This window comes from Aptenodytes forsteri, unplaced genomic scaffold, assembly GCF_000699145.1.
Source record: "Aptenodytes forsteri isolate BGI_AS27 unplaced genomic scaffold, ASM69914v1 Scaffold49, whole genome shotgun sequence".
Classification (NCBI taxonomy): domain Eukaryota; kingdom Metazoa; phylum Chordata; class Aves; order Sphenisciformes; family Spheniscidae; genus Aptenodytes; species Aptenodytes forsteri.
In genome coordinates, this window is record NW_008795125.1 from 4,130,684 (window position 1) to 4,156,860 (window position 26,177).

The window sequence follows — 26,177 nt, forward strand, 5'->3', positions numbered from 1 at the left end:
AAGTAACAAGCGATAGGACGAGAGGAAATGGCCTCAGGTTGCACCAGGGGAGGTTTAGATTGGACATGAGGAAAAATGTCTTTACTGAAAGAGTGGTGAAACATTGGACCAGGCTGCCCAGGGAAGTGGTGGAGTCCCCATCCCTGGAGGTATTTAAAAGACGAGTAGATGAGGCACTTAGGGACATGGTTTAGTGGGCATGGTGGTGTTGGGTTGACGGTTGGACTCGATGATCTTAGAGGTCTTTTCCAACCTTAATGATTCTATGATTCTATGTACCAAGCATAACAAAAACAACCTTCTGTGCATGCTCTGCATCCGGCATTCACATAGCTGTGATTTATCAAGGACAGGGGCATGCGTAGTTCCTCCTGGTTAATGCTGCAAGTCAGCCACTGCACCTGAGGAGAGCTTCAGAGACAGCCTGCACTGGTGTCTGCGTCCCCCTCCTCAGCCTCTTCCTTCTGATCCATGGTGTGGAAATCCCTTTTTCCCACACCATTCCAGATACATTCATCCTTAGGCATCATGGACATTTCATCTCAAATCACGAATGTGTCAGAAAGTTGGTGATTCAAAAGGAAGAAAAAAAGCCCCATGGAGCACACCAATAATTTTGGTGAGATATTTTATTTGATGATATATGTACAAGAAGGCAGTTTGAGCTATCTACTCCTGTTTATATTTTGAGCTTCTCCTAAAATGTACATAAACATTACCTTTTAGTCAAGGAATATGCAAAAAGTTACATGGTGCTACAAATACCTTATTTGCTCAAACTGAGGATGCACGCTATTGTTCTAACACTCTTGCATGAAATGTGAACTATCAGTACAAACGAGGAATTAAACTATGAAAATCAATGAGCACTCCAGGTTCTGTACTAATACTACTTGTCATAAACATTCTGGCTACAAACCCTTTGTTATGTAAATCATATACAAATATTCTACAACATACAGTCATTGGTCTTACCTTTTCCACTTGTATTTATTTATTGTATAAAAATTCACTCTTGGACTAAAATAGTTGCAGCAGGGATGAATTACTTCAATGTAAGACCTAAGCTTTGCTATTTTAAGTATATAATGTTACAATATTTCAGTCAAAACAAGTATTGTTATTCTAAACTATGTTCAGTATCTTGGCATAAAAAGGTTTATATTATGTAGTTTCATGGTCAATGATTATTCTAGAATTTCAGAGTGCTTTACAATGTCTGCAACACGAGTGTGTGTTGATCTCTGATTATCATAATTTCTTAAGACTGGCAGAGCACTTCAGTTAATGACACAAACAGAACAGAGTAGTTTTACTGGAGAACTGTAGTGCCATAATATTTAACTTGAACCAGAAACCATACTGATATTTCTTATATTGCAAATGGTTAGCGACAGTAATTCTACTTCCAAGTGAGTATTTGGGGGCCCTCTTTCACTTAACGTTATGAATCCCAGTAGTGTGCTGAATAAATAGAGCTTGTCTTTTTAAGTTTCAGGGAACTCTTTAAGATGTCATAAAAAAAGAAAAGGAAGTTTTTTGTATTTGCATCAGGTTATTCTAATAATGTGGTAGGATATTGCTAGATATTGCTACTTTTACTTATTGTGTCAGTGGTCTGAAAATGAGACTGGTAGCTGTGAACACCTACGTATTAACTGTGCCTCTGATAGCAAATCCTTTTGTGGATGTAGGCAAGTCTCCAAATCTCTCCTCCTCTATTTCTGTTCTTCAAAAATAGGGATCGTTAGTAAGCGTTGTTTAATAGTATTGCATACTATATGTGTCCAAAATGATGAGCACAGCAGCAGTGTGTGCCTGCAATAATTAACATGTCAGAACACAGTAACAAATTGCTTGTAATGCTAAATTTGACTTAGCAAAGCCATTTTGCTCATGGAGGATGCATATGGCTGATTTGAGGAAACAACAGGTTCAGCACCAAAATGAAGCAGAGAAAAGCCAAGTGGCACTGGCTCTTTCGACGCTCTTCAACAGAACCAGGCAATCTAGGTAACAGGGGTCTTTTGTGTAGGTGGTACTGAAACATCACGGTTTGGCTGACTGGCATGAGCTTTCTGCTTTATTCATGGAAAAAGGGTAGAGTTTCAAAACTCTTCCTTTTTTCAAAACTCTAAGAAATGCCCTATACCCTATGCCATGCTGCGGGACTCTAGGGCAGACAGTCTGCATGGCAGCTCGAGCACAAGCATGTGCAGTTCAGAAGGCTCCCGTGTCCTGATTATTCCTTGCGTTCCAAAGGCGAAAGTCCATTTGTACAGACAGTGACCCCGCTCTGACAGTGGGCCAGGCAGGCAAGAGACATGCTTCTCTGCAAGACAGACATATGGTCTCACCCCATATGGCAGTTTCTGTATCCGTATGGAGGGCTGTGCCCCAAGGACCATGGCTAGGACTGGCGTCTTCTTTATTGTCTGGATGACTTGACATCCCTGGCATGAATATTCTCCCTGAGACCACCAGCTGCTGGAGAAGGTGACTGGGCTTTTTCCTCTTTGAGGATATTCCTGCAGCTCACAAGTGTCAAATGACATACTGAAAGTTTATGCCTAAATACAGCCTTTTTTGCAAGGCTATCATATATGTGATGTACTTCTGTGGGGCTCATGGAGAGCAATCTGAGACACACAGAGGTGTTAAGAAAGGATGAGAGCAAGAAAGAGTGTGTTGGGGATGAGGATGAAGGGAGAGGGGGCCAGCAGGGCTCCAGGCTCTGGATCTGGTGTAGCGCCTTGGGTTCTGCTGCTTTTGGACCCCACGTGCCGAAAGTGGGGGCAGAGCCAAGAGCAAGGCAAAAGTTCAGTGTCTGTGGTAGGAGGTTGAGGTCAAATGAAGCACTAGACTTGGCTGATGTATGAGTGCATATCTATGTTGTTGTTTACACTCTACATATAAATATCTATAACCCACCAGTTCTTATGATTCAATATTGGAAGAAATGCAATTTATAAACTAGGTAAATCCAGAATCTAGATCCTTCATGGAAAAGGTCAATTGTGGGAAGTCATTTCTGTGGAACGTGATCACAGGAGCTAGGTGAAGATGGAGAAAACACAGCCAAAACTTCCACTGCAGCTATTTAAGATGCTGCAGTACTAATGCAGGGAGTACTCCAGAGGGCTTTTCTGCGATCAAGCCCTGAAGGAGTCAGAACACTCTCGGGACCTGGCACAGAACTCCGTCCAACTGCTGCATTTTTCATCACTATTAAGATGCAGCATCAGTGGCAGCAAACACGCAGATATTATGGCGATGCTGCAGTCTGTGGATAGGCTCAGTGCTCTTGCTCTGACACCAGCAACCTGGGATTTGCTCTCAGTGTCAAAACAGGTTATAATTAAGACTTCTATTCATTATGTAAGAAAGGATTTTTGGCTGGGTGCCTGTTCCCAAACCTTGCGTATCCGTGTGAAGGGGAGGAAGTGGCCTGCAGGAAGTGTCTGGGACACGGTGTCTGTGGTGAACAAGACAGAGGAAATACACAGGTCTCAATTCTCTGCTGCCCTGTAGCTCCAAATGAGGTAGTCAGTCAGAGCTCCCAGGGGCTGCCCTAGACTGATGAATTTACAAAAAACTCGATGTAAGGAGCTAAGTCTGGTCTGTAGTGACCGGCAGCACGAAACAGCATACAGAGGGAGCACGTGTGGAGATGGACCATTATGCAACCTGTCACGGAACGATAAAGTACTTCTATTTCCACTTGACAATAAGAAGTGCTTGTCATTAATAAAGGTACTGTAAAAGATTCCTCTCAGCAGTGACCACTAAAGTTCCTACTTTGTTATCAATGCTATAAAAGCATGTACATTGAAGCTACCCACATGAAGCTGACCACCTTCCTCCTTCTTCTGAGTCTGCAGAGGGGAGACCTCCGGGTGTTACTTCCTTACACCAAGGTGTGCAGTGCACACATTGCACATAGGTATGCTCTGATTTCAGTCCTGCCAGGCATAGACTTTCTATCCATTTCTTTCTCCAGTGTCCAACAAGCACCATTTTATGGACAGCAACTTGCTCTACCAGTGCAGAATGAATTTCCGCCGCCGGCGGCGATTAATGGAGCTCCTCACTGAGAAATCTCGCTTGATGCCAGAAAGCCATGACAGCCCATTTTGCCTGCGCAAGCAGAACCATGACAACAGAAAACACACCAGTTTTCTCTCAGGTGACTCATCAACTATACTGCTGTCTGTAGGGCGACTCCATGGGATGTTCAACTATCCTTTTTTGGCCAAGGGGTTTCAGTGTTTATCTGAAAAAAGCAGGGCAGGCTATCGTGTATCCCTGTTCATAGGGATTGTCCATTCACTTGATTTACCAGATCTTTAGCTCCCTGGTGTGATTTTGCATCTGTATCAATAGCATGTGAGATGCTGATCAAAAATCAGTGTCCATGAACAAACAGAACTGGTTAAAATCCCTCCAAGCCCAAAGTAATTAGTTACATATTCTATGTGGAGTTTTCGAGAAGAGTAAAAATGAGGGAAAGGGGTCCTGCAGCATTTGCTGTACAGCAATATCTAGCAAGAACCGAAGGAATAAGTGGGAAGCAGAAGGAAAAATGGAAAAAATTATTTCCTTATATTGAAATACTTCCTAGAAGACACTGCAATGGGAGCAGTTCAGCCATCGTGTTAGCTACAGTATACATGAGTATATCATACTCATGCAGTGACTCTTCTAACTATGTAAAACACACTAACCCCTTCCCAGTGTTGTCAGCGAAAGTGTGGCTTATTGCTATTGTTTTAAAGAAACCAGGGAAATGGGTTTAATAATTGATACCAGTTCCCTTTCTCTCTGTATTTTCTCTCTGTTTGTAGTGAGTCCCACCAAGGAGATAAAGATCGTGTCGGCAGTACGGAGGAGCAGCATGAGTAGCTGTGGCAGGGGTGGGTACTTCAGCAGTAGCCCAACGCTCAGCAGCAGTCCCCCCGTGCTCTGCAACCCCAAATCTGGTGAGTACCAGCATTGCTTACAATGCACAGGAGACAGGGTGCAGACATCTGTTTGGGGAGAAGGCGACGTGAAGAATGCCTAGCATCGCATCTAAGTTTATCTTTTCAAGGAGAGATTAAAAATTCACAGCGTCACAGGTTTTGTAGGCCAGAGGGGACTATTATCATCCTCTAGCCTGAAGTCCTGCTGAACACAAGCCAGAGGTCTGCCTCCAATAATCTCTTCATCAAGCCCATAATTGTGGTTTGAGCTGTAGTTTATCTTTTAGGAGGACATGCAGTCAGAAACACAGATTTGGCCTCTTCATTGCCAAGCTCTGAACCAATTCAAATCTCCTCCTAGAGACATTCCTTTGGTGCAAGTCAGAGGAGAGTTTAACTATCCAGTGGCCACTTGAGTTGCTATGAAATAACACAACTCAGAAAACATCAGCCTCTAAAAAAAGAGGCAGCATTGTTTCAGCCTGTCAGGGACCATTTCAACTTTTTTGTTTGTTTAGGTCTTACACCGGTCTGTTTAGGAAGGTAAAAGTAGTGTTGAAGCTTATTTTCCTTTTGAAAGGATTTCTTATTCATGCCGGAAGGTTAAACACACCCATTCTTCCACAGTTCACTTAAAGTTGTTTCTTACTGTACATCTGGGAAGGGGAAAAGAGACCAGGGTAGGTATTGTTTCAGCCTCTCCGTTTTCCTCAGAAACAGCCCTGAATTTCAAAGCAGAGTCACTGCTGCCCTTTGTGCTCCTTATTACTTCAAATTTACTGGGTCTCTGCCGATAGTGTGGGGACCATTGTGCAGCGGGGGAAGGCTTCAGTGGATATGTGTAAGCTTTGCTTTCAAAGGGATGCTGGCATTTGAAATGATTACTAGAGAGTGCCTTAAGCAATATATGAATCCTGTTCAAAACATTGACAATTTACTCTGGAGATGAGTGAGCTAAAGTGCATTTCATTCCTGCTGGGCAGAGTGGCCATCAGAAAGAAAGGCATAGTTATGGGGACATTTTCTTTCTTTCTCCTTTTAGCACATTTCCTTCCCTCTCCTTAGGCTCTCCTGAGAATTCAGTATGAGGCTCTAAATTAAAATAATTTGAAGGACTCCATATGATTGCAGAAGCCATAATCCCCTACGCCAGACCTGCTGTCCAGCCTGGGGGAATGCTCTCAGTGCTGGTGGTCATTGCATCCTTCGAGTACGCTGCTGTTGGGCATTCGGCACCACCTTCCGATGTGTTTACCCTTATATGCAATGTGTTTGCCCCTATATGAAGAGTGCCACATTATCGTGTTTTGGCAGAATATACTTCCCAGAAAAGCTCTGGTAGATTTTGTATGGTGAGCTCTGTGGATCCAGTACATCATTAATTACATCCTGGAAAATTTTCTGGGACAGATAAAGCAGCATTCTTGCGCTGTCCATAAATGTGTGTGTTATCTGAAGTATGCCGACTATTCCATTCATTTATGGTTCTGATTATATACGAAGTGTCAATCCATGAGTAGTGAGAACAAGTTTATTTTAATGCAGCTGATTACACAACACTGGAAGAAAAAGGACAGGCTGATGTTGCCCTTGCATAAATTCTTAATTTTTTAGAAGAAATTCTCCCTTAGGGCTAGTTTTCAAACTTTGAATAGCTTTAACAGACTCATATATGAAAGAAGACAGCAACAGACTTATAAACAGACTTATTTTTAAGAATTATACGGTTACGGGCAATGTAGGGTAATTTCTCCCGTAGCGCAAGTACAGATCCACAGGTCATCTCGCAGAGGTTAACATAAGGCTGTCAGATGTAAATGTTATGGAGGAATTCTTAATCCTCTGCTGGACTATGAAGTGATTTTTTTCACAAATAGTTTCCCGCTATCCAGAACCAGAGCATGTCGCTGAACTGCGTGCTAACAAACACAAGGCAGAGGTATATTGTCAGATGAGTTCTCTTGTAGGCAAACACTTAAAAACCCCTCAAGTCATGACTTGACCAGTCATGTAGAAAAACAATCATCAAACAAAAAAAATTTCTGGAGGTATAATGAAGGGAGGCACACAAGGGAGTCCTGTGTGGATGATTTACCTGATTCTGACTTGTCGAATGATCATAATCATTCAGGTTTTTTTACGTCGACCAGGCATGCTCTGCAAAGTGTAACTCTGGCTAAATGACAGTTTGTCAAAATCCATGGGAAAGAAAAAAAATACATATTGGTTTGTATGCTAGAATTCTCCCTGCTCCCATGAATGCCATTAAGAAACTCATGAATGTCTTTGAATACCATCTGTGGGAAATTTTATCTTCCACCTGTGACTCAAAAGGCAGACATCATCAAAATTATTTATCACTAAAAGAAAAGCAGCTATAATTTTAGAGGTGAAGCAGTCAAATATGGTGAACAACATATATTTTCCCATTGTCCTCCATCTTGTGAAGCATTTATAGACAGATAAAAACTGGTGTGCAGAATGGTATCGATTTGATTTGGCAGAACTTTACATTTACTTTGTTCAGGGGAAAATTACCTCATTACATAGTAAGGCAATGGGGAATCACCTGCAGAAACTCACTGGTATTTCCTTTCATGTAAAATCCCAGGCAGCTATAGATTACCTATTCTGTCCTTGGATAAGATGGAGTTAGATGTCTGTGCCTACAGTTGCAGAAATCTCTTTGTTGGGATAATTCCTGACTCAAGCAGAATTTTCTTATTACTTAATTCTGTGATTCAAACCCGACTCAGATGAAATAGCAGAGAGCACCCAACATGCACAGAGCGAGCCGGGAAGAAAAGCTACTCCATGCCAGGAAGGTTGGTCACTTATTTCAACATTGGACACAGGAACAGCCACTTCTGATGTTTGTGATAGTGTTTTGTGGATCTTGATTGCAGACAACAGACTTTGTTGTGTAAACACCCTGATTTTCCAAAGATCTGATTATTTGTACTCAGAGTTATTCTGCAGTCTTTTCCCTGGCTCTTTTACTAGTTTAAAGCAAGTCTGCAAGAACTGAAAGAGTGTATGGGAAGTGGGGCCAAAAAGATGTATCCCAACGCTGTGTCTTATTTATTAGGAAAAACTCCAGAGGAATGCTTATATTGAATATTCATTTATGTACCTCCACAGTATTAAAGAGACCCGTGACTGCTGATGAGCTCTTGATGCCTGGAGCCCCATATGTAAGAAAAACTTTTACGGTATGTCTCCAGTACTTTTCTTTATTTCCTGCATGTTGCATGCATAAGGTAATCCAAACAGACATTTTCTGATGAGATAATTAGAGCTTATTTGCATTTGCTGAGGTTTGTACTTTAAAATCCCAAACTCCGTTATCAGTACTTCCACACATTTCAGGTCTGATTCTGCAGTTGTTTATCCTGTCTTTATGCCAATGTAGTACTGCTGACTTGAATGAAGTGTAAAATTACATAAAGCCAATAACATTTGTATTATACAAACTCATCTAGACTTTGTGCTCCTGGTAATACTTGCACTGCAGGAGTGGATTACCTACCCAAATTGAAGTTTTCTACTTAGGTCCTTCTAGCCTATGATGGGACAGAAATTTTGATTCATATTCACTATTAGAGAGAGCCTTTCTGTAAAGACATTTTTGAGCCTAGTCATTGGAAGCATTGCTTTTTACAGCCTCCTAGTTCAACATCTTAACATTCATTAAAAGCAAGAGGTATCACTTGGATAGAGCCTTTCCCATGAGTGATATAGCAGCCTGTACACAGCGTCCTTTACTATGATGTTGGAAGTATAGAGATGTTGAAATTATGTCTTGAACCATTTAGATGTTACCCCCTTGAATTTCACCGAGCTGCCCGAAGATGATCAAGTCCTTTTTTTCTCTTTCCAGATCGTTGGCGACGCAGTGGGCTGGGGCTTTGTGGTGCGGGGGAGCAAGCCCTGCCACATCCAAGCTGTGGACCCCAGCGGGCCGGCAGCCGCGGCTGGGATGAAGGTGGGTTTTCAAACCGGGACGATTTACCAGGCGTATTTGTGCTGCTCAGTGAAGGTCTTGGGCTGCCTGTACCAGGGGAGGGAGAGGTGCTTTTATTTCCAGGGTTGAGGATCATTTTCTCAGTTTCAGGCAGTTGTACACAGTGAGTTCTGCTACCTTTCACCCCCCTCCTGTTTCTTTTCTTCTGTCCTTGAGATTCTTCAGGTCCCTTTTTCACATGAAACTCATTTATCCTTTCAAAGTTACTTTCTTGATCTTTTCCCTTTTTTGGGTATTTTTTTTGGTTGGTTGGCTGGTTTTGGTGATTTTTTTGTGTGTTTTTTTGGGGTGGGTTTTTTTTTGTTATTTTCACCTTTTTCCAACTCTGCACAATTTTAGCCTCCCTCCTCTTGATTTTGCAACTTATGTGGTTGTTGGTATGCAGCTTCTGGACTTTGTCTATATAGAAGTCATACAATCATTTAGGTTGGAAAAGACCTTTAAGATCACTGAGTCCAACCGTTAACCTAGCACTGCCAAGTCGACCAAAGAAGACTTGGAAGGACAATAGGAAGAGGCAAAGTCCGACACACCTGTTCAAAGTGAAGCTAGCATAACCTGTTGTTCACTGTAAAGCAATAAAGATTCAAGACATTTTGGAAAGGGGAATGTCTGATACTTTCATATTTCATAAAGAGTTTAAATACTTTCATACAAGATTTAAGAATAAATAAATAAATACAAATTCCATGTGAAGGCTTTTGTACTGCTAATGCAGAGCCCATTGTCTTACCTGTGAGTTTGCATCATATCCTGCATATATCTGTGAATTACTCACTCTCTTGTACAGTGGGAAAAATAAAAGCAAAGCATTATGCCAAGTACAGATAAAAGCAAGAAAGGGAAACTAACTGCTACCCCTACTCCAGTGTCCAGGCTGGGCCAGACACAAAGATTAAATGATCAGCTTATGTCATGTTTTATTGCATGGTAACGACACACATGAAGGTTTCAGATGCATTCCACATGCAGCCCAGTTTGCCGCAAATTTTGTCCTGCCTTCTAATTTATTTCCCTTTCCCGTCACGCTCACCCCAGCTGTCTCTCGCCGGTATATTCATGCCCACCAAGCTGGAGGCAGTGTGCGCTGCCACGACTCCGGAGGTGAGCATCCTGCCCATCGCACGATGCCAGACCTGCCACGGCACCCTCCTTAGCAAATGCACTACAGGAGTTTCTTCTCTCTGGCTTCTGGGTTTTTTTTCATGAAACTTGTAAGAATGTACTGTCTTTGAAACATTTACTTTTTCTGAGTATGGGCAGGCAAACCCCTGGGGAGGGGAATGGCAGCTGCAGAGCCTGTTGGTGCAGGCAGCACCCTGACACATCCTGCTGGCAAACGGCTTGATTCCTGAGGGAGATGGAATTTTTTATATGCTTTATACAATACCTAAATATAATATACAGTCACAATTTTCATATGAAGAGTATCATTTTTGAAAAGTAATCCTGCCTAAAATTTAAAGGACTTAAATTTAAAAATAATGAATTTATTCATGTGTATGTTCTAGATCCTGAACTTGGGAGTTTAGTACTTTACAACATCTTTTATTCTCTGAATATAGCAGCTAGCAATAAAGTAGATCTGTTCTGAAACCTGACTTGTAAAAATAACACTGTGGTGTTATATGTATAATCTTAGAGATTTCACTTATGAACACAGCCGCTTAGAGCTGAATATAGCGGGCCTTTGGTTTGTTTTTACTTTTGGTTCCATGCTGATAGCCCTGCAACTACATGCTAGGACATTTCAGTTAAGCTGGGTTCTTTCATATTTCACCTCTGAAACTAGTTTTATGTACCAAATTATGTCCTCGTGTCTTCCATTCATGCTCTCCATGCACTCATGTGCTCTGATGGGGTTACAGAGGTTTACCTTAACCATTCAAGACATAAGAATGTGAAATAGTCTGCTGTCCTGAGGGGAGCAAACAGTATTTGAGACAGTAAAACTGGGATATATTGCCTTGAATTTGCACAAAGGACAGATCTGATTATTTGCAAAGGTACTATCTTTATATAAAATCGCTTTTCAGAGCAGAAGTGCACATAAAACGTTATGGCCATATATCAGTAAAGTCCCTGTTTAGACACCAAAATTGGCGCTCCATTTTCAGAAACGCTGAGTACCTTTAGCCCCTGGTGAAGAAATGCCAGTTTTCTTTGAAAATAAGGGGTTTTGTTGAGGTGTTCCCATGGCAATATGTATGTAAATTATAGTGCAGTATTTGAAATTTTTAAAAATCTATGTCACTTAATCCGTCTGTTTACAGAACTCTTCAATCTGGCAAATTTAGAGGAATAGTATGACAGGCTTTAGATGACAGCTCCTTGAAAATAAATCTTCCCCTGTGTGGAAGCTGCAGGAGGGGCACTTTGAAAACAGACTATTGGGCACGGTAACTTCTGGTGGGCTGGTGCAAGAGGCTTTTGTCTGCCAGTGTTGCTCTGAGCGCTACACCAAAGAAGCGCTAACAAGGAAAGTTGGCTATGATGAAAAGGGCAAGAATTTGAAGAAGAGCCAAGACTTGGCATTGCGGTTTGTAGAAAAGTTCTTGGCAGTAGCAGCAGCGTTTTTTCTCTTAAGGAGATGTATCCAGTGTAATCATTTTTGGAAGTGTATTTGTAAAGCTTGTGATTTTGCACTTACCTCGCTTGGAGAGCACTATATTCCTGTCTTTGCATTATGTTGGACAAATTGTTGAGAGAGGACTGCTGCCTACAGTCTCATTTTAGGACCTCACTTTGTGCACTTAAAACTCTATCGTGTATTGTATAAAGCAGTAAACATTACAGGCTCAACGTACCTGAAGGACTTTCTGGTGTCTTGCTTTCAGTCTGACCTTGGCTGGGTTCCTGGCCTGCTCCAAAGCGCTGTGAATTGGGACTCTCAGCAGAAATCTCAATGAGCTTGGGACGGAGCTCTGACCACACACAGTGGCTGTGTGGTGGGCACGGCGCTGGGCGGCTGGGATGCACGGGTCTCCGTCACACACACACTTCTGCGTGGCAGCACTTGCCATCTCATTATATGTGGCATCCTCTTCTGGGGGAATTTTCAGACAGTCTAATTCTGAGAAAATCCCTACTAGCATGGTCTGCTGAAGAGGTGTGAGAGGGTGTAATGGTTTTGGCTTCAAGTCTTGATACCTCTTCTGGGGCTTTTAAATAGGATTACCATTTACAATCTGAGGTTTCAAGTATGAAGCTGAGCAAATAATTTAATAAATATCTTGTCAATTAACTTTATTAAAGTATTTTTAGACCTGGTTTGTTGAAGTGCAGTTGCCTGTGACGGTGTTGTGAAGAGCGTGGTTGTTGTAAGCACATTAACAAGTGGGAGCTGGAGGCGACGCGGGACTATGAAAGGAGTCAGTGTTGCGATGCGTACTTCTAAGTTATAGGCAGCTCTGTTTTGCTGTCTGCTGTCGTCAGCAGTGGAAGACAGGAACAGCAGGATTTTGAACTTCCCAGGTTGCTTTAATATTCAGTATTGACTGACTACAAAATTCAGGTCTCTGCAGATGACGCTGCTAAATATTGCCACTTGTTGTCAGGAATACTCTTTTCCTCCTTTTTTCAGTGTTTTATTCTGTAAGTTAATTTCTGGTTTTAAGGTACAAGTATTCTTTACAAAGCTACACAACTTGACTTCAAACTAGTGACTTAAATTATGCATCACATGTTGTTATTTAGTGTGACATCACTGCAACAGAGTGTGACAAAACAAGCAGACCTAGCTTAGTGTAAGGCTTGTGAAAGAGACAAATTAATCACTCATTTGGTGATTATCTGTTCTTCCCTTTGACTGGAGAAATCAGTGCCCAGCTCTAATCTTTGCAAAATGCTAAAGAGTATCTGTCTCCTTAAACTGATTATGAGCAAATTAGTATTTATAGCTGTTACACCTAAGGTCTTTGTATCGTACAAATTGCTAAGGGCCACTCAAGCTTTTCTACCCTATTCTAGTTCTTCTTCATTTCAGTTAGCAGGGAGTTTGGGGGACCACGTATGGTCACTCGTACCAACCCCTTCTGTTTTGAGCTCTGCTTGGGCATTATGGTATACAGCCAGGATCATTTCAGCGTGGTTCTGCTCTCCTTCTGATCTTTAAAAGCTGGCACATGGAGGAGGTCAGTCTCATAAATTTTCTGCCTGTGCCATCATCTTCTACATTCACAAATGATTATTTCAGGTCCGTGTTGTCAAATGATTTCACTAGCAGAATAAGAGCCAAATCTCGAGTGTAACTGAGTAGCCACAGTTTTATGGAGCTGATTGCTGTCAGGTCCATTGAGGTCATCAAGCGCAGTCTCCCTGCAATCAAAGCAACATTGGTACTATCTGATTAGTCCACAGAGTCCAAATACTGCCACAGTCACAAAATATTACAGGCTTGTAACGTAAAGGACTAAAAGCTATGCATTATAAGGTGCCAACTGGGGGGGAAACCAATCCAAAAGCATGTGATATCAGAGGAATTGCCAATGCATTCAATTCCTGCAATAGGAAGAAATTTGAACTGTGAAATTCTCGGGAGGTTGAACGTACCCCATGCTGCAGAGAAACGCAAAACCCACTCCATGGTCCTTGCCAGTCTGACCTCAAAACTGGTGATTGCTTAACTGTTTGACAAGCAAGATAAACCAGTCTAAAAATCTTTAAAAAAAATATTCCCCCAGGAAAAAATATCCCATTTATGGCTGTGGCCAATCTCCAATGTTTTACAGGATAGTGGAAAGAGTAGAGAAGCTTGGACATCGTAAGTGAGGAACAACTTCTTAACTCCTAAAGGCAGCCTAGCGAGAGCTTGAAGACTGGGATTTATATTGTATAAATAAGGCACAGTGAACATGCCTCCATTTAAGCCTCTCCATGAAGATTAGGAAAGGGAAGATCCTTCAGTGTTTGGTGCTGGGACTCTAACCCTTTAAAGCACTGGGGAGATGCTTCAGTGCTATTTGAAGGTATCCAAAGGGTACTTTCACTATCTATCTCATTTGACTGAGCTTTAAATGAGAAGATGAAGTAGGTTTGGATAAATATTTATACTGTGCACTAGCATATAGTGTTGTTGAAGCAGATGCAATTCAGTCTTAGAATTCTTATCTTATACCAACATATTACTGATTGTAGAAAAGCATAAATTACACGAATTGCCATCTGTTTTCAATTACAGCATGAAAACACTGAGGCAGGTTGGTGTTTTCCTTTAGCTGTGTTATCAGCTCGCTGCTGAATTTGATAATTTCATTGGAGTGAATTCAGAATGAATATATTTCATAATGTGAACACTCAAAAGTTGCTGACAAACTGTTTCCATAGCTTGTCCATAAATAAACAGCAGAGCTAAATGCACATAGCACTGCGTGTGATGAATGCCACTACTGTAGAGCTTGAATATAGATGTATATATGTTTCAAACGTCTCCGTAAATGAGTGCTTCATTTTCTGATAGGATTTAATTATAAACTATAACATAAAGGTCCATTCTCCCCCCTAGAAAAGTAGAAGCTGTATTCAAGCGCCTATGACTTTAGAGAAATCTAATTTTAAGAAATCAGATTTGGTATTTTACCATAAAATCAACTCTAGTTTTGCAAAACCAAAGAAAATTCAAACAAGTTGTAGCTCTGTCTTTCACTTTATGCAGCTGTAACCAGAACCTCAGATTTTATGTGCTGCTATCTATCACAGAGATTGGAGAGAGTGAGCTGAGGAGGGTAGCCATTAGCTTTGAACATCTTGTAAGTCATGCTCAGGAAGAGTGGTTATCACATTAGGACATGTTAAGAGTATAGTAAGAACATAACGGTCAACAGTGTGGATGCTATTTTTTTTTCATTTGATCTTTAGTAGAAACCTTTCTAAAAGACTCTAAAGAAAAATGTAGTAAGGCAGCTGTGTTAGTCAATAGCATGATGATTCAACAGAAGTTGGAAGAGGTCAAATATTTGTGAATGTGAAAATACTCAACTCTGCCATTGACATGAAAAATGGATCAATGGTTGGTTGTCCGTGACAACTGTTTAACAGCATGTATAGCAGTCACCGTACTTTCCCGATCGATGCATGAACCTGTGCCTGGGTGTTTCTACTCTGTGCCTGCCTCCGCTTTTTGGTCTGTGGTCATCATTTGCTCAAGGAGTTTGCTGGTGAGCTGTGGTGATGCCTCTGTAACTGTCCCAAAGTTTCCATTTCCACTGAGTGTGTTTAATTAACCTCAGTGAGTAGTTCCCAAATTTTTTAGAGTGAGTCCTGTTACCACTTTTCAATAGGTTGGTCCTACCCTAAACCCCTGGTACTCTAACTATACTGGGATTATTGCGATCAACATTATGATAGTAATATAGTTCTGTGAGTACTGGGCAGCAGGCTGCATCGCACCCATCTCCTCTTGTCTGAGAGTTTTGTGAATTCAGCCCTCTCACCAACTAGGGGCTTCTCTTGCTGAAAGAAAACATGATTTTGGGAGCTGCATTGTGTGTCACTGCCAGAACTTTGGTTGCCAAAAGGAGACAAGGTTTGGCAAATCTCTCCTTTGCTTTCATTACAGAATACTACTAGTGCAACAACAGAGTCCTTATGGTCTTGATCATCCTTTGCATTCGCACAGTGTCTCTAGGTTGATGGAAATCATGAAATGTTTTCCCTCATCATTGGGAATCCCAGTGCAGCATTGGATGAGCAGCGAATCAGTCTCCCTTCTGCCCCCTTGCTGCACCAGCTACTCAGTCTGCTTTATGCCTCTTCGTGGTAGAAGACCTATCATTGTTGGACCTCTCTGAGTGCCAGGAGACTATCTTAGAGACACTGGCCTGCTGGTAGAACCTGCTCCATGGCAGCCACATGGAAGACATAATTTGGATTTGGATTCTCTTCTTTACCCTGTCACAAACCCTCTGTACAACTACATTGACCATTTTCCTACCGGAATACATAGATATTCTTGTAAAGTACTGTGGGATTAGGTAGATGGAAAATGCCAACAAATCTGACATAATGAAAAAGTTTGATGAATAAATCCATTTTGGTACCATGGTACCAGTACAAATGAAAAAACCTCCAGGTTTGCTAAAGTTTCTTCGTGTCTCCCGAGGCTGTGGTTCACAGCGTATGCTCTAGGTTTCCCAGTCTCAGAGCAACACGTAGATCCAAATTTACAGACTGCATCTACTGACTCCCGTGCAGCAATGTTACACTGGCACAGGCTCCACTGAGTTTCAAACTTCAGTTTGTACAACTGTCCTCTTTCTAAGCCATCCTTCTCCCCCTCCTGATGAGAAATTTGTGTTTGTATTAACTCCAAATACTTACTTTGTGACATACCACCTGCCATCCTTGCCCAGGTTGTAACTGTTCTGGGGGTAGAGACTTTCTATTTCCAATGCTACCATATTCCAGTCTCTGCTAATCTTTACCAAAATTCTCCTCTGTTTTGCTCTGTTTACCACTAATAAATCCTTAGACTCTTAAGTATGACATTCTGGTTCTTTTAAAGCCACAATAAAGCTGCTGTCATTTTCAGACATGTCAGAATTTCATCCTACATTCCTACTTTTTTTGGTGGATCTCCATTTTTCTGCTTCCTTCCTTGGTTTGTCTTGCTTCTTTCCCCGCAGAGTTGCTAAAGAATCGGTTTGTTTTGAAGTCATCTCTTCCGAGGCCCCAGTACTTCTGTTGAAGTTGTTTTGGATGGTTAAGTGAACTCCACCCTTGTGCAGATGTCTCTGAGTGCACAGTCACCACCAAGTAGATGGGGTGCGGGACTGCACTTGCTTCAGTGGACTATGGGCTTCTGTTCTGCTGAGTCAGTGGGCATAAAATCACCTAAAAAAAAATCAGCCAGCTTTATATTGGACTAGAGACTTGGTGCTTGCTGTGGCTATCAGGGACTGTTAAAGAAATGAAAACTCTGTGTGTGAAAAGTCACCCCCCTGAAGTATAGAAAATATGGGAAAGATCCCCTCCCGTGCAGATGGGCAGCGCAGCGCTCAAACATTACTCCAGCAGGATGTAAACTGCAAACTACACACACAAAAGAGAACAGAGGAAAATTCTTTTTCAGTCCTGTTTTTGAACAACAAGACCCATATTAGTCACTATGGAGAAAGGAATTAAGGCAGTGGGAATTCCTATGTAAAATATAAAAGGAGTTGGTTTAGCTTTTTGAGTATAAATTTCACCTTTAACAGTGAATTTCCCTTTTTCCCCCTAAACGTACAGGACACAGGTTTAGCAAGCTTTTACTTGCTTATCCCAGATGTGAATTTTGGCCTACAGAACAGTATTAGATTTCCAATAACTCTGCGTGATTTTTTCTAAAGACTCTTTTAACACAGAGAGTTTTACTGGGCAATAAAATGACTTTTTTTTCTTTACAACAACTGAAACCTTATGCAAATACAGAAAGTTCCATAATACCTCAGAGCTCTTTCTTCTGCATTTACAGCAGTGTAGTTGACATTGGAATTGAACTTGTTTGTAGGCTGGTCACCTAAAATGCTGTTGGGCAACAAATGACCTACTGTACTTGTGTCTGTGCATTGGCTCCTTCTCATCAATAGCAAATACAATTAAGAAAAAAAAATTGTCTGCAGGTTTGTAATTGAATGTTAGTGTTTTTTTTAAATTTAGTCACATTATTTTAATAAAAAGTAGGTTTAAGAATTCTTTTCGAGTAAGTAGTGTTTTATGGCAGGATAACCCAGATATCTGAACACCCTACATTTATGAAAGTGCTTTCTTGATTGATTGTTTCTGAAGTCTTACAGCTGTAGCCATTCAGAAAGAGAGAAAGCAGTCTTGGTTTCAGCTGCACTGTAAAACAGGGCTGTGCTTGTGTTTTGATACAGCTTCCAAATTCCAGCGTGGTGTATAGCCCATTGAACAGCGCGATTTAGTGCCAGCCAGAACAGCTGGGATCTTACCCTTGCTTGAGCTTTCTTAGGCTATTGCAGGTCACTTTTAGGTAGTCCAGGCTCTCTAAAGAGAGGCCTGTCATCTGAAAACTTATCCCACTGCTGGATTGCTGCAGAATGGCTGAAGCCTTAAAAAGAATATCCTAAGTGTCTATAAAAATTAGAGGCCAGTACAGCAAAATGCTGGCATTTTGAAGTGCTTTTGCTCTCAACTGAGGATGAAAAGCATTTTGTATTATTAGGTTTAGTTGCAATATCCATTTCACTTGAAGCCTTGAAGGGTTCCTCGGATGCTGTTGGGTTTACAGCATCGTGGCTATTGCAGCTCTCTGCCCCAGGCGCTTTGGGGATGCTGCTGCTCCCCGTCTGCCTACTTTACAGACCCTTCCCTGCACTTCTCTCTGTCTTTTCTTGTTGCTGCTCAAGACACAAGCTGGCTTCCTTTCATGATATAAGTGAATGATTCGGGAAACATGTTGCATTAAAGCCAAGGCTCTGTTTAGCTAGTCAAACACATGGAAAAACAATTGCACTTCTGTTTGTGCAAACAGAGAGCAGCTGTTTGTCTCAAATGGCGCAGACCATTCCTGCTCATTACAGTCTTGATACCGGAGGGTGCTGAGGGTGCCCTGCATAGATCTGACTGCCCTTGTAACTCCTTTGTTTGGGCTGGTTTAGGGGCTATTTTTAACTAATATGGGCCCTAAATGAACTACATTTAGTTAGTTTAGCCTAATTATATTTGACCTTGTAAGTAAACTGTTATATAGTTTTTAAGTAAGTTCTTTATTCGTTATGTGTGGTTTTCTTTTAGCAACTCTAGTTTAGGTATGGATATACCAGGAAAAAAATAAAGAACACTAAAAGGTCAGCCCAAGCATAAAAAGATGTTATTTCTAAGCTAAGACTCCATGTTCTTCTGCTATCGATGCAGTATTTCACCCAGAGCCACCTTTAGCCATTCGAGTTATTTAACATTTTCAGAGCTGTTCTGTGGTAGGTATCAAATTGCAGTATACAATAAAAATGCTGATAAAGTTAAGCATGCAGTCACTGGTTTGCTTTCCTGACATGGCCCAGCCCAGCTCGGCTTTACCTGTGGGTATTTCTCGCTGGGACTCAGATTCAGTCAGTCATTTTACACACCAGTTCCCAATTAGGGCCATGAGAAGCAGTGACCTATATTTCCCTATTCCCTATTTATGGAAGGTTTGCATTTCAGGGTGTTAGGTCCTTACTGTTATTACCCTCCAGGTATCTACAGATAGCTTTAATTTACCTAAGTATTTCCCGTTTGCTGTGTCGGCATTTGTCTGACCACTCAGTCAATCCGTTGGGCAAACTCTACTGCTGCAGAGCCGAGACTTGTGTGCAGACTGAAAGCCACCTGCCCCAAAACAAGAGTTGTTCTCATGGGCTATTAGGTCAGCTTTTTTCCCCCTCTAATTTGTCCACTCTATTTGTGGAGTTTGCACAGCAATGGTTTCATTCTATTCCCATTGAAAAAAAAAGACTGAAATTTCCATTGATTCCCATCAGTGGGGAGGGAGGCTCCCTGAGACTGACTGAGTCAATGATGAGGCCCTTTGAGAATCTATGACTTAATTTTATATTATGCGTCTTATTATGTTATAAAATATATATTATTTTATTAGATGTATTTATTAATTTTTATATGATGTAGTTTTTATATTATGTTGTTTAATTTCTGGGTTTTTTTTCAGTTAGAGATGGAAAAAAAAAAGAGTTTGGAATACTATTAAAAATTCAGCTCCTTTAAAAAAAAAAAAGTATGTAATGATCGTATGCGATGAAAGTATGTAATGAAGCCTTGCTGAGGCAACCCAACCATACCCGACCACAGCCACAGGCCGAGATGGAGAGCCAGAATTACATGCTTACATTTGTAATTCTGTAAATGGAGTTGGTTTTCTCTGCTATTCATTGTACCATGCTCTGCTGGTACCCAGTTTCTAGCCCACTGATGGGACAGTGAGCCAGCTTAACACTGGTGTAAACATTGGACAAGAAATGCGTCCCTCTAGAGAGAAAATCCCGTGTTTATGCAAGACCTGGATACTTGCCTACTCCCACACCACCCACTCTACAGCCAATTACACATTTGCTAGAGATATTTACAGAGCTGAACACACAGCTGCAATTTATTCTGTTTTATCCAGTAACCTCAATTATGTAGAAAAGGACATTGCATGATTTTTTAACCTTCCGGCGACATGCAGTAGGTTTTGAATTGTTAAGTTCCAGCTTTGATTTACTAATCCTAGCAAGATTGCATGAATTCTTTTAAAAAAAAAAAAAAAAGGAAAAAAAAGAAAATGCACAAGGTCTGCTATGGTTTATCTCACAGTAAATTCAAAAGACTATCGACCTGTCCATTGGTAAAGTCTTGTTCCATCCACCTTTGAATATTTGCCTTTTGGTTCTCCTTGCTCATCTCTACACAATGTTGACATGGGTTGCAGGGTATAACTGCTCTTAGGTGCTGAACTTCCAGTGATGTTTTTCTCCACCTGCTTTGCTATTTAAGTACCTGCTTCCATTTTATTCCTGTGTCAATTGCTGTGACAAGCACAAAGATGTTACTTAGTTCCACTTCAGCTCCTTTGTCAAAAAGGACTCATGGAGTCCAGTGTTGGAGTCAAATTGGTATTAAAAGACATATTGTTTACATACTTGAAGAAAAAAGAAAAAATCTAACTGGAAACATAACCTTTAGGACCTCTGATTTTCATCTCTTTTCCTCATTCCATCGTGACAATGTAAAGCTTAGCAGAGTGGGAGCAAATACTTCAGTGCTGCCTGTGTTTGCTTTTAATTAGAAGGTTAGTCTTGTGTCTTAGGTTCTTCTGTGGCAGCATGTTCAGCATCTCTGTGGCCTGGGCTCTTTGCTGAGCACAGGGATTCCTCTGCTTTATGGTATGGGTTGCCTATTAAACTAGAAGAGCCCCTGTATCAGCATAAATGCAAGTTGTGTGCGTAAGGGTGTAAAAGAAGTTGAGCCCTGCGCCCTCTCTCCTCCACCGTTGTTCTCCTGCCTCAGATTTCTCTGCACTTTTTCCTTTTACCCTAACATCCATCTTGCCATTGATTTCACTGGGACTTTAAGTTACCTGAAAACTTAAGCTGCAGTTTACTGATCTAAGTGTAAGCTGCTGCCAGAAAGGTTGATCCTATCTTCACCTCCTTTTCATCTCCCTCTTTCCCTTTGCCTCCAACCAGATACGTATCTATTGCCTTCTTCCTCCAACCATGTCAGGCACATCAGGGAACTTATTTTGCCTGGAGACAAGTCCTTTCATTTATTTATTTTTGCTGGCACAAGATTAAAAGGGAGCGGTGCCTGGCTTTGGCGCATTGCTCCCCGGGGCCAGCACAAAGGGACAGGAGCGCCTCTTGGGAGTGCAGACACCAAGTCCTGCTACGAACCCTCCTCCCCTTTGGAAGAGGTTTGATATCCAGATCCACAGAGTCCTTGGCAATTCAGGCTGAGGGTATCCCCTTCTGCCGGCAGAAAGGGTTGTGGGGTCCCAGATCAGGTTACTGCTCCAGCTTTTAATAAACAAACCTTTTTTTCCCCACGTTTCTTTTAAAAGTAAGATTAGTTCTTTACACCCTAAGGAGAGGGAAACCTCATTCTCTGGTGTTGTCACTAAGGGTTTTGTGTACAAACCCATGGCGTGGTGTGTGAGGTAGAAGGTGATGATGTGGTAATTAGCTTGGAAGATTTATTCAAGAGATCTGACAACTGGCAGGGCAAACCTGCATGGTTACCCGCTTGTAAATAGCTCCTTTTTAAATGGTAACTGCAGTAAAAAGTAGAAACAGTGTAATTTTTTGTTCCTCTGTGACAAAGTAACAGCCTTAGATGGGAGTGTTTACTTTCACTCATTTCTCAACTCCTTCATATTTCATATTTAAATTAGATTTAAAAAATGACGCCTTGATTTCCATCTGTTTGCTTGAGAGCGCAGCGGTGCTCGGGAGGTGGGAATGGGAGCGGCAGTTCCCAGCATCTCCAGAGGAGCAAGGGGAATGTGAGGGGGGGGAAATCCCCTTGGAAGCATAACTCTTCCTTTAAAATATTGGAAGCTTGGCTGTCCCCTTCCTCCTTGCTGATGGCTGGAAAGCTGTGTTTCAGATGTTACATTCTTGTAGCACCTGAGCCTTCTCCAAATTTTGCTGAAATCTGTCAGCAAGACAAGAAAAGCCAAAGCAGATATACGGCCTTTTTAAACAAGTGATGGTAAAGAACATCTTTTCTCTCTTTGCTTTGCTTTTTCCTTCTCAGTTTCACCAGTTCAGCAACCTTCACAGGTGAGAGCTGTGGCCATAGCACAGGAATCAACCAGTAAGTCTTAGAACTGGCCCAGAGTTTTGAAAAGTACAAAGTGTGAAGAGCTTGATTTGTTGAGTATTCTGCTTAAGACATCTCCAGGTCACTGACAAATGGGTGCCTGTAAGGAAGGGTTCTTACTGACAGCATGGCCTGGTGTTTAACAGAAGTCAGGATCTCGCAGGTGTCTCACGCAGATTGCACATAGAAAATAGATCATTTTGCTAACCACATGTGAAGAGCCTTTCCTCTGGAAGATCACAGTGAGTTTCAGAATACCATAATGAAACAATTATAAGCTTGAGCTCCTCAAGCTGGCCAGCTGATCCTTGTCCCTGTAGGATCAGTAGGACATGAAAAAAGCATTTATTTATAATTATTGAGAGTAACTCTATAACAGAAATGTAAGCAGGCTGTTTCTGTAATGGATTTCATTTTAATTTTTGTTAGCAAGAAGAAAAGCAAAACCACTAACATTGGAGTATTCTTTTTGAAATAGTTCTATTGTCAATTCTGGTATCAATTTTATTCTGTAAAATTGTCAAAATACACTTTTCTTTAGACAGCTTTGAAAGAAGTTATACTTAGAAGCTTTTATTTTAGTTCTTAGGAAAATTGCTGAAGAACTTTCCAGGGTTGAAAATAACTCCTACATTTGCCTGAATTCATCATTTCTATTTGATGCTAGTAAGGTTTTTAAAAAAAGACCAAAAAGAAACCAATACATTTTCCCATGTATTTTGGGAATTGCTTGTCTTAAAGTAAAAATTATCTGTGCGACTTTGGCGTCACATCAGATGATAAGAAGAAATAATAGTCAAGGGAGCGTGTCCTAAACTATCCGATAACCATATGTAAATCAGTGTGCGTACAAATTACGAACAGAGCAAAGGGTTAAATCCAGTCTGTCTCTGAGCCAGCCCTGATTCGCACACAGCTTTCCCAACAACTGCATGTTTCTGTGCAATGTGCTAATAACTTTTGAAGTACCTTGGTTTCAAAGGGATCTGCTCTGCAGCAGGACCTGGTCCTGGTTTGAGCTGCCAGCTGCTAGAAATCTGTTTCAGAACTGTGCAGAGTCCAGGGGTGAAATCCTGGCTTCTCTGGAGCGAAAGATTAGTGCAAGGCTGCATTTCTCTCTCTCTCTCTCTCTCTCTCTCCAGCATTTTTAAAGATTTTCATTCATGCAGTTGCCACATGTACAGTAATATTTGCACCTTCAATGGAAATGAATTGGTGGCAATGTTTTCAGCATCTCTTTATGCCGTTAACACCAGAGCAGCTATCAGTGTCAAACAGCCCGTGAAAACCTTGCCGTTTGGTTGACCTTGGTGCGGTTGGAGGAGAAAACTCAAGTGTGCTGGTAGAGGCTTTGTGCTTTGCAGTCTTAGACCCTGAATGGTCCCATTACTGCCCAGATAATTGGGTAAAATACCAGTACAGCTGAAAAGCAGTATTTTTGCCACTATCTTTAATGTGTCATTGCATAATCTAGCTTTGTATTCAAGCTTTGAATTGACAATACGTTGTATTTGGTAACACTGATTTCTTTGGTACCTATTTGATCTGTATTTGTAAGAGTGTTTAAACTTTCTTAAAGAGAAGTTAGCAAAAAACAAGCAGAGTGGATTCCGGACACTGATCCTGACACCGAACTGCAAATGATACATCCATTGAGAATTAGCGCCTTAACCCACGGCCACTGAAACGGAGCGCGCTCGTTTGCTGCTGTGGAGAAGGGCAGTCCCCCAGCCACCCCCAGCCACGCTGCCTCCTGTATGCTGGCACAGGCATTTCTGTTCCTCTTCATCTCAAGCTTTTTCTAAAATTTATGTCAAATTAAGGTGACTCTGTAATCATGGTCTTATTCTACTGTTTTGAGATGTATTATCTGTTGACTCTGCATAGCTGTTACTTGCTTCGTGACCAGTGATGAACGGTTGCACTCACTGCATCTGTAAAATTAAATGCTTTTTTTAGGGCTGTCCCAAAGAACTTTGCAATCGTCACTTAAACCAAATTCTGTGGTGGGAATTTTCAGCTCTTCATGATCTTTCACAGCACCCTTCGAAAAAGTGTGCCTAGAAAAAGAAAGGAAATTTTTAAAGGATTTTATATATATATTTTTATATATATATATATATATTAAAAAAACTGAAAAAAGTCTAGCAAGCAAGGCCTGGCTCCACAAGGACAGGTGACTAAAGCCTACGGCGCAAACAGCATCTGAATATCTGAGGATCTAGGCTAACTGCCTATCCTCAAATAATATTCCTGTAGCATTCATAAATATTAAGGTCATCCTGAGGCAGAACGCTAAGTAAGAATTAGTGACAGGTATGCGATATTTTTATTCAATAATTTGCTTTAAGGTAGTTTTGCAATTCCACACCCATGCCTGCAGCCGGTCTCTGACATCCCTCGGGAGCATCCCGCAGTCATTCTGACCGCAGGTCCTGATCAAGGCTGGCTCAGCTGTCCAGCCCCGGTGCAGGCAGCCCCCTGTGAGGGAGCGGGGCTTTGGTTTGGCCGGCGGGCAATTCTCCCGGCAGGAAAATCAGGGAGTGTGGATGTACATCTCCAGGGCAGCTTGGCAAGAGCAAGGAGAGGCCGGCAGCCAAAGCTTGCCGTGGAGGGAAGAGCAATAACTAGTGCGGGGGAGGAAGGGTTGGTACGGCTCCAAGTACAGCACAATCCTGATTTTGGCCATTAAACGTTATGGTAACTAATTGTAATTCCTCTTCTCACCATCTTCAGTTTGATGATAAATGGCATGACAAATCTTTGCAAACTTCTTTAAGTGACAGGTTCCCAGATCCTTTCTGTTCAAATGTAAGTCCAAAGTTGAAGTTCTCCTTTTCTTGGGAACGCCTGGGTTTGGTTAAACCTTCTGTATGTGCCAGTGAAAACCTGCAGGAAGACAGAGGTGCCTTTTCTGCTGTCCCTACTTCTGTGGGCTGCTGTATGCCAGGTGGGAAATTGAAGTACTTAACAATAAATGTTTGTTACTGTAACATTCAAATATTTGAATTTAATTAAGGGAGTCTTTTCACTTCGGTGTTCCTTTATTTAACTGTTTTTGTTTCTGTGGTTTTTAGATCACCACATCCTGACCAACAAAATGGTGGGAATTTATTCTGGGCTTTGTAATTTCTTGAAGTCTGAGGGATAAAAATGGATGCTTATCTCCTGTCAAACTCCTTGGAGAGCTATGAGGAAATGAGCAATAAAAGGCTCTTTGAGGCTCTTTTAACTTTAGTTTATTATCTATTATAGTTACTGATGTGTGGAAACCAACAGAGAAATTTTACATGTTTATAGTTACAAAGCCCTTAACAGCTGTAGCTATAAGCTGAACACTTACAGCTTTTTGAAATGTGTTTTTATAAATGTAACATTAAATCATCACGATTTTGTAAACCCGTCTCCTTAAGAAAATTCCTGAGATGATAATATGTGGGTTGATCTACTCAGTCAGGGCTGGTTTGTGGGTACTCACTCGCTCTTGCTCGTGTTGTAACTCCACCAAGAGAGCAACGCACGATGTGGGCTTTTTTGGGGCAGGATTGATGATGGCGAAAATGCACAAAGCAGCGCTGCATTTAGTTTCCCCTTGCTGGATGCAGTGCTGGATGGAAAACCGGGATGGGGAGAAGAAGACTGGGTGAGTCGAGGGCACTCAGCATACCGAAGGGCTCAGGACTGTGCAAACCTCTCTCCCCTCATCAGGACTGGAGGATGCAGCAAATGGCTCCACATTTCTTTATCCCTGAGGGAGCCAGATCTGGAATTTGCAGAGACTCATCCCTTGGGGGCACTGGCCAAGCGATGACCGTGGAGAGAGCTTCCTGCCCCCAGGGTGACTGGCTTTTTATTATCATCTCCTGTTCCTCACAGGTCTTTTCATGCAATTTTAG

At 41.6% G+C, this 26,177-nt stretch overlaps 1 protein-coding gene across 1 annotated transcript in view; it reads left to right on the forward strand.

Moving 5' to 3' along the window:
- The window catches only part of DEPTOR (DEP domain containing MTOR interacting protein), a 78,433-nt gene that overhangs the window by 46,674 nt on the left and 5,582 nt on the right, over positions 1-26,177 (forward strand). Inside the window, exons 5-8 of the mRNA XM_009277214.1 lie at positions 4,001-4,186; positions 4,845-4,979; positions 8,103-8,173; positions 8,842-8,946. Of these exons, the coding sequence (XP_009275489.1) occupies positions 4,001-4,186; positions 4,845-4,979; positions 8,103-8,173; positions 8,842-8,946 (497 nt within the window). The remainder of the gene's footprint in view (positions 1-4,000; positions 4,187-4,844; positions 4,980-8,102; positions 8,174-8,841; positions 8,947-26,177) is intronic.